Source organism: Phascolarctos cinereus, unplaced genomic scaffold, assembly GCF_003287225.1.
Source record: "Phascolarctos cinereus isolate Bilbo 61053 unplaced genomic scaffold, phaCin_HiC Scaffold_3;HRSCAF=262, whole genome shotgun sequence".
In the NCBI taxonomy this organism is placed as follows: domain Eukaryota; kingdom Metazoa; phylum Chordata; class Mammalia; order Diprotodontia; family Phascolarctidae; genus Phascolarctos; species Phascolarctos cinereus.
Window position 1 is genome coordinate 37,285,441 of NW_027555736.1, and position 17,681 is coordinate 37,303,121.

Consider the following 17,681-nt stretch of genomic DNA (forward strand, 5'->3'; position numbering starts at 1 on the left):
CCTTAGCTACTGGAAAGCTATCACTTGCTAATTTGTATAGGCATATGTTTACATCTTAAGTAATAAGAAGTTTTAAAAGGACAAGATAAAGGTTGCCAGAACAATGCTATATTATTTCTACTTCTAGCAGTAATTTTCTCAAAATTATAGCAAATTGTCATAGTATCAAGGTTCTTCAGGGCTCTGCCAGGCGATGCAAATGTTTTTAGGCTAAAAGGCCAAGGGTGTGTGTCTAGTAACAGACAGAATGAGTAAGTGCAGAGTAGTTCATCTTCAGGATGAACCATCCAGTGATGAATTCTTTTGGTTATGGCAGCTAGTAAGTCTCCTAATGTCACGGAAGAGCTTTTGTTTTCAAAGGCTTTGAAGGAAGTACTCACACTTTAATATTTTTACAGTCTGAATTAGTTATGTCAAATTAACCTTTTTTTCTCAAGATGAAATATGCAGTGCTGGATAGAGGGGCCAGCCTTGGGATCAGGAAGCACAAATCACTTAACCTCAGTGCCCCCACCAGACACTTCTGTAAGATTATTAGTTACAGAGGAATTGCTACTCTGCCTCATTGGAAGGAGTTTCTTGACCTCCATAGGATTCCCTGTATTGATGAAATTATAGATCTAAGCCTTCATAAAAAAGTTTTTGTTTTGTACAAACTGTTAAAGTCTTAACGTAATTGTTTTACTCAAGTACTCAAAACATGGATCACACACATTTCCCAATGTATCCTTTCCCAGCTACTCTTCCCAGAGAACCATCTCTTATAACAAAGAAGGGAAGAAAACTGATCAGTAAAACCAGCAGATTGAAAAATCTGATACTATATTCTGTGTTCTATGCTCATAGACACCTGCCCCCACCCCATCCATTTTCAAAGAAGGTGGCAACATGCCTCCTTATAATTCTTCTTTGGATCCAAACTTGGTCATTAAAATTTTGCAGCATTCAGTTTAGATTATTTTGGTGGCCGTAGTGTTTGTTTGTGTTTTGTTTTTTGTTGTTGGTTTTCATTTACAGTGTTGTCATGTATATTGTTTTCCTAGTTCTGTTTGATTTACTTTAAATCAGTTCATTTGAGTTTTATCATGTTTCTCTCTTGATTATTTTCTTACAGACAATAGTAATATGTCAATATGTTCATATGGCATATCTTGGTTAAACCTACCCTAATTAATGAACCAATATTTTATTCCCTGTTCTTTGCTACTACAAAAAGTGTTGCCTTTGACACAAATTACATTGCTAGGTGTGTGTATATCTCAAAAATGTCAATGTAAAAATATGGGTGTGCATTTATGCACATAAGTACATACATGTTTATACATTGTCCCAACTAAATTGTAAAATTCTTGAGGATAGAGCCTGTCTTATATGCCCCGAAGCACCTGGAATAGAGCCATGCACACAGTCCAGGCATTTATTAAATTTTTGTGGAATATGAAAATCCTGGGCGGATGAAAACAAGAAATTGTTTAGAAATTTAGGAAGCCTAATATGTTCTTTCATATGACACATCCTTTCAAGCCTATTTAGCTGCTACACATAATAACAACAAAAGTTAATACTAAGCCAGTGAAGTCCTCCGAAGTTAATTATTTTGAAGTGATGTCATTTGGACAGATTGACTTTGAGAGCTTAAACTGTTTCAAGACCAGTTAGAACTGAAAATGGTCAATGATGCTTACATTAGCTACTTTAACTCCAACCCATTTCTTTGTTTTTTAATATATGTTGAATGGGTGGGGGTGTGTGTGCACGTAACCATTTTGCAGTCTCTTTGTCATCAGACTACCTTGAAGTTTCTATTTTAAACTCTCAGTGCAGTAATTTCCTATCCCTGTCAATATATGACGCTTGAGGTTAAGAATAGTGGTTGGGAATGGGCAAGGTCTCAAATATAGAATTTGGTCATTAATGCATAGGGTAAGTGGATCATTAGCCTTAGTGAAGGTCTACTTCTGAAACCATAAAAACATATTTGTCAGAATGTACCAGGTATGTAAGCTCAGTGACTTTGGAGATTTTACATAAATCTAATCATGTTTAAATGAAATCCAAATGTGTTCATTTCAGTTAGTCTACAAGTGCAAAATGTCTCCTATGTGTCAGTTACTGTGCTTGGCACCAGAGATACAAATAGAATGGATGGAATAGGCATGGAAATGGAAGTTGGAATGTAATCTGTGAGGAACAGAAAGGAGGCAAATGTGGCTGAATTGCAGAATGTGGGAGAGAGACTACTGTCCAGTGAGCCTGGAAAGATAGGTTGGCAAAGGGTTGTGAAGGACTTGGTGTTTTATCCCAGAGGCCTAGGAAGCTACTGGAGATGGTTGTGTAAGGAAATGACATATTCCTTGACATGACAGGTCTACTGTTAAGGAAAATTATTTTGACTAGAAGGTGGAGTGACTTGAGGCATTGAAACCTATTAAGAAACATTTGTAATAAATTTAGGCAGGAGGTGATAAGTGCCTGAGTTAAGGTGTGAGTTGTGTGACTAAAGAGAGAGGGCTAAGATGAGAAAGATGTAGAGGTGACACAGTGAGATTTGGTGGCTGATTGGATGTAAGGTGAAGAAGAGTGAGGAGTCGAGGTTAATAATACCTAGAAGACTGGAAGAATGGTGGTGCTTTTGATAGAAATAGAGAAGTATGCAAGAGGAACAAGTTTGGGCTTATACAAGAGATGTTTCAAAAGTAGAATCAACTTGGTAATTGTTTGAATATGAGGAAGGGGTTAGATAATGCTTAACTTGAGAGCCTAGGTGACTTGGAGGATGGTGGTGCCTTGAACACTAATAGGGAAATTGGGGAAAGGGTGATTTGGGAGAGGGGAACAGTAATGAATTTCATTTTGGACCTGCTAGTTTTGAAATGTCTACAGGATATCAAGTTTCAGGTGTTCATAGACAAAGATGAGAGACTAGAGGTCAATAGAGAGGGTTAGGATGGATGAAGAGATCTTAGAATCATCTAGATAAAGATAACCAAATTCATGGGTGCTGATGGCATTACTAAGAGAAATAGTATAGAGAAAGAAGAGGGCCTAAGATAGAACCTTTGGAGAAACCTCATTGAAGATCCAGCGAAGAAAACTGAGGGGTGGTTAGACAAGCAGGAAAAGAATCAGGAGGGAACATTGAAAACCCCAGAGTTGAGAGTATCAAGGAGAAGAGAGTGATCAACTAAGTCGGAGACTTCAGAGAGGTCAAGAAGAATAAAGATTGAGAAAAGGTCATGATTGGTCATCTGCCTCAAGTCTCTCCTCACTCCACTCTATCCTTTGCTCAACTGTTAAAGAAATCTTCCTAATGTGCAAGTCTGACATATCACCTTGCTACTCAGTAAACTCTAGTTGGCTCCCCTGTCACTTTGAGGATCAGATATAAAATCTGGGCACTCAAAGTCCTTCATAACCACCACCACCCCAGTCTTTTTTAAACTTTATGTACCCCAAATGCTGCCCCCACAGATTCTGCTGTCTCTGTTGACCCTAGCCTCCTTCCAGTTCCACAAACAAGACAGTCCATCTCCCAACTCTGGGCATTTTCATTGGCTGTCTTGCATGCCGCTAATGCTCTCCCTTTTCATCTCTCCCTCCTGGCTGCCCAACATTCCTTCCAGTCCCAGCAAAAATCTTGCCTTCTACTGGAAGCCTTACCTCTTCCCCTTGATTCTAGTGCCTTCCCTCTTGATGTGCCCTGTATATAGTATGCAGTTGTTTACATGTTGTTTCCCTCATTAGTCTGTGAACTCCTGGAGAGCAGTCTTTTGCCTTTGTGTTGTCAGCTCTTAGTGTGGTCCCTGGCACAAAGTAGGCATGTAATAAATGTTTATTGATTGACTGAATTTGGCAGTTTAAGAGATCATTGGTAACTTTGGAGAGAACAGGTTCAGTCTAATCATGAGTACAGAAGCCAGACTGGCAGAGGGTTTAGAAGTGAGTTGAGAGGTAAAAAAAATGGAGGTATAGATTGTAGATATCCTTCTCAAGTCTGTTAACTTTCCATAACCTTCCTCTTTAGGAGGAAAAACACAGGACAGCAGCTGGAGAGAATTAATGGATCAAGTAAGGGTGTTTTTTTCTTTGTTTCAAGGATGGGGGAGACTGTTTGTAGGCAGCAAAGAAACAGCCAACAAACAGGGAGAAATTAAGATTAGTGAGTGAGGATGATAGAAGGGATAATGTTGAAGAAGTTGGGGTGGAATAATATTACATGTGCATATATAGGGCTTTACCTTGGAAATGAGGACTACCCCTTCATTTAAGACTGAGGTGGAAGAAGTTATGTAAGTTATGTGAGATGAGGAAGGAGCTCTTAGCAAATTGCCTCCCCCCCCCCCTTTTTAATGAAATATGAGGTAAGGTTCTCATCTGAGTGGGGGCAGAAGATCCACAGAAGGTTTTAGAAGGGATGAAAAGTTTGAAAAGGGCACTATAGTGAGATGATTAAGCATATGTCAAAGGATAGCTTTGCCACCATGATGGCCTAGTTGACATATAACAGATTTATAGTAGACCTGTTCAGCAGTTTCTTGATTTAAAGATTAATTAGGAAAGAATAAAAGAATTGCCTTGCTGCATTTGCAGCAAGGGCCTGGTTGAAGTTGGATATTATTCATAACTTCCTGTAATCCTATAACCACATTTGAGTAGGAGGGGAGGAGTCAGGTGGTAGGAATGATCTAGTGGTGAGTTTTAGCAAGAATTGCCCCAGTTGTAGGACAACAATTCAAGAGATTCAAGAGTAGAAGACAGTGTAGGGAGAGTTCAGCTGGCTAACTATAAGGTCAAGGTTGGAGGGAAGTGAAGTCAGAGCAGGGGTAATGTCATAAGGAAATACTGTTCAGTGGGAGGAATTGGCTCTGTGGATGAGGACAAAGAATTAATTTATAAAGGGGGGAGGCATGGGGAGAGATGGAATGGTAGACACTTACAGATTATGGTAAGATCCAGTATGTGACCATCTCTTTTTGTTTTTGAGGTGGAGTGAAGGAGTAGGTCATGGGACAGCTGAAAATTGAGACTTTAGTGACAGTTTGAGGGAACATCTATATAGATATTTAAGTTTCCTAGGTAAAAAGGCAGGAGAATACAGTGAGCTAGAATTGAATTCCTGGGAAAGGAGGGAGAATGACTTGGGGACAGGTATTCATTCTATAGCCACTATAATATGTGTTTGATCTCACATTACATATGGAAAAGCTGTTACTTTCCAGACTGTGTGTGTGTCAGTAAAAACTCAGTGAACATACATGTAAAAGCTTATAAGGAGTTGAACATTTCAGTATTTTGAAATGCCGTTTCTCTTATCCAGGGTATAAAAGGCATTTAATAAAGATGAAAATGTAGTTTGTTTTCCCAAATGATGACATTTAACTGAAAAATGTTTTATTTGTTTTTCCAAATGTTTAACCCCAAATGGTCAAGCAAAAATTTGACTTACTTTCTATACTCCAGTGAAGGAAAATTTAAGAAATCCTGTAACCTTTTGCATGCTAAAGAACTTCAAACTCATTGTAATAAAAATTCTTTCAATTTGTGAGTTAAAATCATTGTTACACATAAATCAGTTCAGTCTTTTGGAATATTGACGCCATAAACTTAGGAATTTGCCTCATTTGCTCAAAATTTGACTTGCTACTTAAAACTTTTCTCTTTCTTCTTTTTTAAAAGAATTTGTCCCTTTGCACAGCAGCTCTTATGTATATACTAAGTAGAGACCGTTTGAACATGGATCTTGATAGAGCTAGTCTAGACCTTATGATTCGACTTCTGGAGCTGGAACAAGATGCTTCATCATCGAAGCTACTGAACGAAAAGGACATGAACAAAATTAAAGAAAAAATCCGGCGACTCTGTGAGACTGTACACAACAAACACCTTGATTTGGAAAATATTACGGTGAGTCTTCCTTAAAACTATATTTACATTTAGTGAATCGACACCCCTACCTAGAGAAATTGTTTGTAGTTCTGGCTAATGATAGCTATTCACCAAATTGCACTTTTCCTCCATTACTTTCATATTAGTACTAAGAGTAAGTAGAAAGAGCACAGGTACCGGGGTGGAGGGTCAAGATGTGTGTTGTGTTATTGTTTCTGCTGTTAATTGGCTTTGTGATATGTGGTAAGTAGTTTTTCCTCACTGGACTTTGTTTTGCCATATCATCAAATGAATGGGTTTGGCTAATAGATATCTAAAGTCACTCCCTACTCAGATTGTTAGTATGCTTTTGTTCTTACTCCACTGCTTAATATCATTTAAATAAAGACTTCTTTTTTAAAAGACTTTCTTTACCATGATATTTCTGTGGTAGATAGTGCAAACAATTCTAATGCTCTTGTTAACTTTTATAAGCTTTTGAAGTATTGCACTGATCTGTTATAAATAATGTGATGAATTATAATAGCTAGTATTTATGTAGTGCTTTAAGGTTTGCAAAATGCTTTTAAAATATTACCTAATTTTTTTTCCTCACAACAACCCTGGGATGTATGTACCATTATTGTCCCCTTTATATAGTTGAGGGAAGGGAGGCAGATATAGGTTAAGTGACTTTGCCAGAGTCACAAAGCTCATGCATTTCTGAGGCTGCATTTGAACTCAGGTCTTCCTGACTCCTGGACCAATATTCTATTCACTGCATCATCCAGCAGCCACCTAATGAAATTAAGCAACCTAAAGGAAATTCACAATATTATATTGATAATTTACTTACGACATGAAATGAGTACATAGCTATTATCTGCTAAGATATATTCCTCATCTCTAGTGCCATTATATTTAACTGGGATAAAGCTGTACTTTTAAAAGAATAGTCAGTTAGATTTGTTTCGGAGTATTTTTATAATTGATATAATTGATTTAGAAGTAGGTGACATATTCTGCATATTTCTTTGATTCATTTCAAATTATTTAACTAGGACTAAAGTTTAGTTTAGAAAGCATATTCATTTTTTTTCACTTAGGAAAGGTCGTTGCCTTGAAGTGTTGATATAAACAGTTGGGTTGGGAATTGTATAGTTGAAATAAGAACTTACTCATTTACTGGTGGTTGCCAGAAAAGTGTAAATTGGTAGAAGTAGAAACAAGAGCCAATGCAACGTATTCGTTGCTCTATATACCCTTGTTTAAAGTTTCATACTTTTGATCATTTTGTTAAAATTCTTGTGATATATTTTAAAGTGGTAGCTGTAGCTTGTGTGTGTGATTTATGGTTCCTGTTTCCATTTCCCCTCTCCCCCCTCCTCCCTTTTTTTCCTTTAAATTCTATTTTCATTTGTCAAGCCTTTTTTTTTTTAACCTCTCCCTGCCCCCCACTGGAAAAGTAAAAGAAAAGCAAGAACCTTGTAACAATTATATGTGATCAACAATAATAATAATAATGACAGAATAGCTCCACTTATAGTGCTTTAAGGTTTGCTTAAAAAAAAAAGCCAGAAACTTTACAGGTACTCTTCATTTGATCCTCAAAAAGGCCATGTGAGGTAGGTGCTATTATTATCCCTATTTTACAGATGAGGATACTGAGGCTGAGAGTGGTTAAGTGACTTGCCTAGGGTAATTCCCACATTGACCACCTCCAAAAAATAATGTGTCTCATTCTGCACCCTGAGTTCATCACCTCTTTGTCAAGAGGTGGGTAGCATGCTTCATCATCAGCCCTCTGGAATTTTGGTTGGTCATTGAGTTGATCAGAATTCTTATCTTTTAAAATTGTTTCTTTATAGTGGTGTTGTTGTAGTTTTAAGTTGTTCTTCTAGTTCTGCTTACTGTGCTCTCATCAGTTCTTATGAGTCTCCCCAGGTTTCTTTAAAACCTCCCCTTCATTGTTTTATGGCATAATAATAATCCATCACATTCATATTTTTATTCAGCTATTACAGATTTGTTAGATACACACTTAATTTTTAGTTCTTTGCCCCTGCAAAAAAGACCAGTTATACATATTTTTGTACATAAAATCTTTTTCTTCTTTCTTTGATCTTTTTGGGGTAGGGACCTAGTAGACCCATTGCTGGGTATGCAGTTTGGTAATTTTGGGGTTGTAGTTCCAAATTCATATGCCCTTCTTTTCATATAATACAAATCCCATCTCTGATGCTTATGTTTTTTCCTCCTAAATTACCAATATTGATGATCCAGAACACCTCTGTATTTCACATAGGGACACCTCACCCCCACCCTCCCGGCTGTAAAAAATAAAACAAAAACCCAGTCTACTGAACGCCTGGATATTTTGTGGAATGACTTCATTAGAGACCCCAAGTAAGAAAGGAAAACAGTATCATTGAATGTTTACCTTTTCTGGAGCCTTGTATTCTTTACTACCATTGCATTTTAAGACTGTATGATAAGCCCATTGATTGATACCTTCCCAGCACACCAGTGGAAAGTAATATTCCCTGTCTCTTGGGCCTGTTCTGTCAGCACTCCATGGATACAAATGCAGAGAACTTTAGAACTAATAGATAGAAGAGACCTCAAAGGACAATTCAGGTTAGGCCAAAATAGAAAAGGTGTTTTCCCTGGGCCCAGGGGTTTGGAAAACATTGCGTCAGGGCAGATGGTATGACTTGGTGGTCCTCCATCTTATTAGAAGGCTTGAGGGGTAGCTAGGTGGCGCAGTAGATAGAGCACCGGTCCTGGATGCAGGTGGACCTGAGTTCAAATCCAGCCTCAGACACATAACGCTTACTAGCTGTGTGACCCTGGGCAAGTCACTTAACCCCATTGCCTAGCCAAAAAAAAACCAAAAGGTTTGGAAATAATGACTCCCATTATAATCAGCCATGTCATTGTTTTCTACCACTTCCTGCGGCACCCACCCCTCCATGGGTGTCTGAGTATCCTAGGCTGTGCATAAAAGTACTCTTCTATTGTTGATTCTTCTCTCCCAGCCAGTCTGGATGGGGTTTTGCGTGGCCCTGGATTTCTTGCAGTTGGGGTTCCTATGACTTAAAGCCATACTTAAAGCTTTTTACTATCTTCGTTGGCTTCCTGAGTTCCTGCCAGCTTAAATGTTGTTCTTACTAAAATGTGGTACCTAGGACAACAAAAAATTTGTCTCTTACCTTACTTGTGGACGCCATGACATCTCTAAGATTGCATTTCTTTCTTGGCTATAATATCACACTGTTGACTTATATTCAAATCATAGCTCACTAAAACTTGCAGATCTTTTTCAAATGGAATATTGCCCTACCATGCTTCTCCTTTCTTGTATTTGTGACAGCAATTTATTTGGACGTATTACATATATATCCCAGTTGAATTTCATTTTAATGACTTTGGCCCCATATTCTAGCATATTTCCTCTTTTAGAATCCTTTCCTTGTCATCCTATGTTTAGATATACTGCTAAAGTTTGGGTCATCTGCAGGTTTGATAAGCATGCTATTATCCAAGTCACTGATGTTAATTAATTAGTGTAGACCAATTACGGATTCCTGGAATGATCCATTGAGCATCATTCAAGTTTATAGAACCATTAATTGTCTTTTCTTTTTGGGTCTTAAGCTATTCCGACAGTTCCAAGTCCATCGAGTTGAACTATTGTGTACACCCCATCTCCCCCATCCTTTCCACAGTAATAGCATGAGAGACTTTATCAAATGCTTTATCTATAGCATTCCTTTGAACTACAGATTTTGTAGCTCTTTCTTTCTAACCACTTTTCTGGCCTCTACTCCCTCAGAGTCTATCGTAGTCCAACTTGGAACTGGACAAAAATGTCTGACTTTTGGGATAGAAAATGTGCCTTGTAGCTAGTAGAACACACAGCCCTCTGGAGGTTGGAGTTAGAGAACAAATCAAAGATATCAGCCTCTGCTTATTGAGAATTTTCCCAAGAATCCAAGATTCACATTGAGAAGGGTATATTGGAGCAGGCTGTGGCTCAGTTTTATAATGTAAAATGTGAACTGAATTTGAGAAATAAATTGAAAAGTTTTAACCCTTTTCCCAACCAGTCATGTAAAAAAAAAAATTTCTTTTGTACCTGCCGCATTAAAGACATTCTTTAGAATCAGGCAGTGTATGACTGAGGATGAGTGTCATCTCTTGGTTTACTACAAAATTCAGCAGTTCTGTATTGTAAGAGAGTAATACTGCTTTAAGATGATGTAGGAATCTCAAGGCGCAAAAAGTGTCCCTGTCTCCAGACAGTTTGAGATAGATGTGCCAAATTACAAAGTCTAGGTACTGACTTTGTGAAATCTCATGTTAACAACATAGTTTCTGAAATATCATGTTAATAACATAGTTTATATCATGCCATTTCCAAAAACAAAAAGTAATTTTAAGTATTTCTAGTTTATAAGTAGTCAGGGGAAGCCTGGGGACAGGCCAGCCTGTTCTGGCCAAACAGAGACTTCTGTTCGGTGTGTTAAAGATGTCTGTCAAATAATAAATTATTTTAGTAAGATTGTAAAATGGTAAGAAAAGTTTTCAAACTTTGCTGTGAATATTGATTAGTTAAAATTAACTTGCTAAAACTTGCAGAGTAAGGCATATATGACAAATTACATTTCAGCAAAAACCTCACTAATGAAAAACTACAAATCCCAGTTACTATTGTTAATCATGCTGAAAATTTCTATGTAACTGAAATTTCAAGGGTCTAGCCAATATTTATTTACTTTAAGCATTGTTTAATTTAAGAAGCCACTTTGAATGCAATAGAATAATTTACTAATTATCCTTTGAAATTCTTTTAAATAGACTTGTACTCTTAGAACTAGAAGGATCCTTGAAGATCGATCATATACGTCAACCTCACTTTTTTTATAGATGAGAAAGCTGGGGCTTAGTCCTTGTCTCTTATAATAATAAAAATGCCTCACCTAGTTATGTGGCATATCAATCAGAGAAACAAGAGTTTCTTTAGATCATTCATACAGAAATATTTTCTCACATTTCCTTTCCCTATTTGCATTCTTCCTCCTTTTCTTCTTCTCTCTTTATAGATATAGGTAGGTGGATATTTTTCCAGTGAAGGAATTTTGTGTCATTCTCTGATGAGCTTAAGATTTGCCCAGAATGCCACATCTTCCACTCATGCAGCAGTTTTAGAAATATATGATAATCATATCTGTCCTCATTTTCTATGAGGCAAACATCAGAAATAAAACAATTGAAGGTATCTATAAATACATATTTTTCCCTAGGAACTAAACATCCTGTAGAGTGAAGCTTCTTATGAATTAACAAAATAAATTCTTTGCACTTATTAAACCCTGTTTGTTGGATATTAAGTGAAGAAGTAGGAGTTTTAGCAGTAGGTCTTTTGCCAATAGCTTTGTAACCTTTGGCAAGCCATCGAAGTTTTCTGTACCTCTCTTTGTAAAATGATGTAGTTCATCTAGAATATTTTAAAACTCTTTATTTACTTATTAAAAGGTAAATGCGGGAGAAGTGATAATATTTATTTCTCATTGTTAAAACCACTTTAATAATCAAATATGAACAAAACCTTCACACTCCCTCTGGTGGCTGTTTGAAAAATTAATTTTGACCGTTTGGTCCAGAGATCATGCTAACAATGAAACCTTATACCATAGCTCTTCCTATTTTGTCAGAAAGCTCTGGTCTTTAGATTTAAGTAGATAGAATTTTTTTTTCTTTCGTATTTTTTCCAACTACATATGAAAACAATTTTTTATATTCTTTTAAAAAAATTTTTTTAGTTCCAAATTCTCTCCCTTTGTCTCCCATCCCCCCTCATTGAGAAGGCAAGCGATTTGATATCAGTTATACCTGTGCAGTCATGCAAAACATTTCCATGTTGGTTATATTGCAAAAGAAAACACGGAAAGTAAAGCTTTTAAAAATAAGTATGTTTCAGTCTGCATTCAGATTCCATCTGTTCTTTCTCTGGATGTGGATAGCATTTTTTGTAAGTCTCAGAATTGTCTTAGATCATTGTATTGCTGAGATAGCTAAGTCATTTGCATTTGATCATTGTATAGTATTTCTGTTACTATGTACAGTATTTTCCTGGTTCTGCTCACTTCACTTTGCATCAGTTCCATCTAAGTCTTTCCAGGTTTTTCTGAAAATTTCCTGCTTGTCATTTTTTACAGCACAATGGCATTCCTTCACAATCAGATACCACAACATGTTCAGCCATTCCCCAGTTGGTGGGCATCCCCTCAATTTCCAGTTCTTTGCCAGTACAAGAAGAGCTGCTGTAAATATTTTTCTACATATAGGTCCTTTTCCTCTTTAAATCTCTTTGGGATACAGACCTAGTAGGGGTATTGTTGAGTCAAAGGGTATGCACAGTCTGATTGCACTTTGAGCATAGTTCCAAATTGAGATCCAGAATGTTTCGGATCAGTTCACAAATCCACCAAGAGTGTATTAATGTTTCAACTTTCCCACATCCCCACCCACATTTGTCTTGTCCTTTTCTGTCGTATTAGCCAATCTGATATGTGAAGTGGCACCTCAGAGTTGTTTAATTTGCATATCTTTAATCAATAGTGATTTAGAGCATTTTTTTATATGCCTAGAGATAGTTTTACTTTCTTTACCTGAAAACTGTCTGTTTCTATCCTTTGACCATTTATCAATTGGGGAATGACTTCTATTCTTATAAATTTGCCTTGGTTCTCTATATATTTGAGAAATGAGGAGGCCTTTGTCAGAAGCACTTGTTGTAAAAATTGTTACCCAGCTTTCTGTTTTCCTTCTAACATTGATTGCATTGATTTTATTTGTGCAAAAGCTTTTTTAACGTAATGTAATCAAAATTATCCATTTTGCATTTCATGATGTTGTGTTATCTCTTGTTTGGTCATAAATTCTTCCGTTTTCCATAGATCTTGACAGGTAGACTAAAATTTCTTGCTCTCTTAATTTGCTTATGGTATCACCCTTTATGACAAATCATGTAATCCATTCTACTTTTTACTTCCATTTTATAAATGAGTTTATCCCATTCAGAGTTATGATAAACTAACTATATTTCCCTCTATTCTGCTTTTTACTCCTTGTTAACCCTTCTCTTTCTGTCCTATAACCTTGTTCCTCCTCAGAAGTGTTTTACTTCTGGCCACTGCCTCCCCAAATCCGCCCTCCCTTCTCTTATCCTCCTCCCCTCCTACTTTCCTCTCGGATAAGATAGATTTCTATACCCTCTTTGAGCCAGTTCCAATGAGAGTAAGGGTCAGGTATTAGCTATCATGGCCCTATCTTCCTTTCTACTGTAAAAGCTCTTTCACACCTCTTTTATGTGTGATAATTTACCCCCTTCGACCTTTTCCTTTCCCATTTCTCCCAGTGTATCTCTCTTTCTCATCCCTTTATTTTTGTTGTTATCTTCCCATCATAGTCAACTCATACCTGCACCTTCTGTCTATGTACACTCCTAACTCTCCTAATAATGAGACAGTTCTTAGGAGTTGTAAGTATTATCTTCCCATGTAGGAATGTAAACAGTTTAACCTTACAGAATCCCTTATAATTTCTCTTTCCTGTTTACCTTTTTATGCTTCTTTTAAGTCTTGTATTTGAAAGTCACATTTTCGGAACATGAAGAGGTAAACAGGAAAGAGAAATCATAAGAGACTTATTAAGATTGAACTGTTTACATTCCTGCATGGAAAGATGATATTTATAGTTCATGAGACCTTTGTCAGTATTAGGGTAGTTGGAGGAAAAAAATTATATGTATATGTATGTAGATAGATAGATAGAGGGCACAGAGTGAGCTGAAGATTAAGGAGTCATATCTGGGGAATAAAATTAAGGGATGAGAGAGGATGATACTCAGAGAAGAAGAAAGGGAGAGGTAGAATGGGGTAAATTATCTCACAAATAAAAAAAAAACAGAAAAGAAAAGTCTCTTACAGTGGAGGGGAAATGGGGGAAGGTGAGAGGGAATGAGTGAATCTTATTCTCATAGGATTTGGCTTAAGGAGGGAATGATATACACATTCAATTGGGTATGGAAATCTGTCTTACCCTACAGGAAAATAGGGGGAGAAGGGGACAAGAGAGCAGGGGGATGATAGAGAGGAGGGCAGATTGAGAAAGGGGGTAATCAGAAGTAAATACTTCTGAGGAGGGACAGGGTCAAAAGAAAAAATGGAATAAATGGGAGGGCAGGATAGGATTAAGGAAATAGAGTTAGTTTTTCACAGCATGTTTACTGTGGAAGTGTTTTGCATAACTGCACATGTACAACCCATATTGAGCTGCTTGCCTTTTCAGTGAGGGTGGGTGGGGAGGGACGAAGAGAGAAAATTTGGAACCTAAAGTTTTAAAAACATATGTTTAAAAATATGTTTTCACATGCTACTGGGAAATAAGAAATACAGGAAATGGGGTACAGAAGTCTGTCCCTCCCTACAGGAAAATAGAAGGGGAAGGGGAGAGAGATAGAAGAGAGGACAGGCTAGGGGAAGGGATATTCAGAATGCATGCCATCTTGGTGGGGGCGATGGGGTGAAAATTTGGAACTCAAAAACTTGTGGAAGTAAATGTTGAAAACTAAAAATAAATAAACATATTAAAAAAAAGAAGTCACATTTTCTTTTCAGCTCTGGTCTTTTTATCAGGAATGCTTGGAAGTCCTCTTACATTAAATGTCCAATTTCCTCCCTAAAAGATTAGAGTCATTTTTTGTAAGTAAGTTATTCTCGGTTGTAATCCTAGCTCCTTTGCCCTCCAGAATATCATATTCCAAGCCTCTCTTTATTTTTAGTTTTCAACATTCACTTCCGTGAGATTTTTTTAGTTCCAAATTTTCTCCCCATCTCTCCCCACCCCAAGATGACATGCAATCTGATATAGGTTCTACATATACATACCTTCATATTAAACCTGTTTTCACATTAGTCATGTTGTAAAGAAGAATTAGAGCCAATGGGAGAATCCACAAGAAAGAAGAAACAATGAAAAAAAAAAGATCAAACAATGTGCTTCAATCTGCATTCAGACTCCGTAGTTCTTTTTCTGGATGTGAGCATAATTTTCCACCAGGAGTCCTTTAGAGTTGTCTTGGATCCTTGCATTGCTGAGAAATGAGTCTGTCAAAGTTAGTCATCACACATTGTGGCTGTTACTGTGTACGATGTTCTCCTGGTTCTGCTCACTTCACTCAGCATCAGTTCATTTAAGTCTTTCCAGGTAATTCTGAAGTCTGCCTGCTCATCATTTCTTATAGTTGAATTGTTTCTTTCTGACTGCTTGCAGTATTTTCTCCTTGACCTGGAACCTCTGGAATTTGACTATAAGTTTTCATTTTGGAATCTTAAGATGTGATCAATAGATTCTTTCCATTTCTACTTTACCCTCTGGTTCTAGGATATCAGAACAGTTTTCCTTAATATCTTGAAAGATGATGTCTAGGTTGCATTTTATTTTATTTTTTTTTGGCTAGGCAGTGGGGTTAAGTGACTTGCCTAGAGTCACATAGCTAGAAAGTGTCTAGTGTCTGAGGCTAGATTTGAACTCAGGTCCTCCTGACTCCAGGCCCGGTGCTCTATCCACTGCACCACCTAGCTGCCCTTTAGGCTCTATTTTTGGTCATTGCTTTCACATAGTCCAATATTTCCTAAATTATCTCTCCTTGGTCTGTTGTTTTTCCAGTGAGGTATTTCACATTTTCTTCCATTCTTTTCCCTTTTAATTTTGCTTATTGTTTCTTGATGTCTTGATGTGGAGTTATTAGTTTCCCCCAATTCTAATTTTTAAGGAATTATCTTCTTTGGTGAACTTTTGCACCTTCTTTTCCATTTGGCATATTCTGTTTTTTAAGGTGTTGTTTTCTTCAGGTTTTTTTTTTTTGGTGCCTCCTTTACCAAGGTGACTCTTTTTTTCATTTTCTTGTATCACTCTCTCTTCCCCCCCCCCAATTTTTCCTCTGCTGCTCTTGATTTTTAAAAGCCTTTTTGAGTTCTTTTAGGAATTGCTTTTGAGCCTAACTCCAGTTCTCGTTTTTGAGGCTTTTTGTGTAGTCCTTTTAACATTGTCTTCTTCTGAGTTTGTGTTTTGCTCTTTCCTGTCACCCTAGTGACTTTCTATAGTCAGGTTCTTTTTTATTGTTGTTTGCTCATTTTTCCAGCCTATTTCTAAACTTTTAATTTTGGGGTTAAAAAAAAACTCCTGGGCTGGAGGTGGCACTGTCCCAACCTTTAGATTTTTCCTGCTGTTCTTTTCTAAGCTAATTCTGATGGTCTGTAAGTTTTCATTTCTTCCTGGCCTGTGTGATCTGTGAGATCACAAGCATCTTCTTACTCCCTGGAGCTGTGTCCAGGGTCCACATTCCTGTCTATGCTCTTCTTTACTCTGGGACTGTGATCTAGAACCTCGGATGGGCAGTGCAATAGAATCCTGCTCCCAATGCCAGCGAAGGTTCCCTCTAGAAGCTCCTACTTAGTTGTCTGACTTTCTTATCCTCTGTGGGCTGTTAACCACCATTTGCTGGACTGCGTTCCACTCTCGGCCCTGTGAGACAGACCTTTCCTGATAATATTCTAAATTGTCTTGGGCTGGAAAATTGTTTCATCCCCATCCTTTTGTTGGTTGTGCTGCTTCAGAATTTGTTTTGAGGCATTATTTTAACATTGTATAGAGGGGAATTTGGGTGAGCTTAGGTGAATCTCAGTCTTTATTCCACCATTTTTGGTCCACCCATGAGTAGATAGAATTTTGATATTTAGTAGTGATAGCAACTTCTCAGTAACAGACGAGAATATATTTTTAAAAGGAGGGGTAAATAGATTTTACATGAGAAAAAAAAGTCTTTTTTGTCGTAACTTGTTAGTAATATATACAAATGAATGTTCACACAGAATTTATTGTATTTTTCTTTCATTAAGCTCTTTCCTATATCATTCATTCTGTTTAACATTAGTAATATTTTATTGTGTCATTCCATGCAAATGTTATCTTTCAGTTATTTTGGTCTGTATCAATAATGGTTATATATGAGAGTTGTTGCTAAAATATTGTGCATTAATAGTAAATTCTGATTTTTCAGACAGGGCATTTAGCAATGGAGACATTATTGTCCCTTACTTCAAAGCGAGCAGGAGACTGGTTTAAAGAAGAATTGCGCCTTTTGGGTGGTCTTGATCATATTGTAGATAAAGGTATGCAAGACATAAATTTCCTGTAACATTGAAAATTTTTAATTAGGATCTACAAAGGAATGTGTTTTCACCTTGCCTCTGTAAAGAGCATATTTCTTATTTGAAATTAACACAATAAATTAAATGAATTTTTTATATTATCGGTTTGAAAAGCCCAACTACTACATCATTTACCTGTAGTTTGTTGTTTTTTAATTTCTTAATTAGCAGAAAATAATGCAAATTTTCTTCCTGTTGAAATAAAAATTAAAAAAATAAGTGATTATAACCTATCCATGTTTCATCTTTTAAATGGAGCTGCTATCTGGCCCTGCAACCAAAAATACTGTGCTTGACTGTTTTCCTGCTTATGTTTTGATTTTGCAGGAATATGATGTGCACATGTAAGCTAGGATTGGGAGTCTTTGGGAGTGTACCTTTCAAGACAGACACACACACACACACACACACACACACACACACACATATTTTAGTATATTATGAAATTTGTTTAAAACAGGTATCTCTTAGGACCCTGTTACAAGGGGCTTTAATTTCTGACCTAGCGAAGTAGTTATAAGGTCGTCTCACAGTTAA

The 17,681-nt window shown here is 36.9% G+C and overlaps 1 protein-coding gene across 4 annotated transcripts in view; it reads left to right on the top strand.

Annotated features, from left to right (window-relative positions):
• Positions 1-17,681, top strand: part of WAPL (WAPL cohesin release factor) — a 104,859-nt gene that overhangs the window by 72,824 nt on the left and 14,354 nt on the right. For all 4 annotated transcript variants that reach the window (XM_020994577.2, XM_078150774.1, XM_078150773.1 and 1 more), the window contains 2 exons: positions 5,677-5,904; positions 16,994-17,105. In XM_020994577.2, the coding sequence (XP_020850236.1) occupies positions 5,677-5,904; positions 16,994-17,105 (340 nt within the window). The remainder of the gene's footprint in view (positions 1-5,676; positions 5,905-16,993; positions 17,106-17,681) is intronic.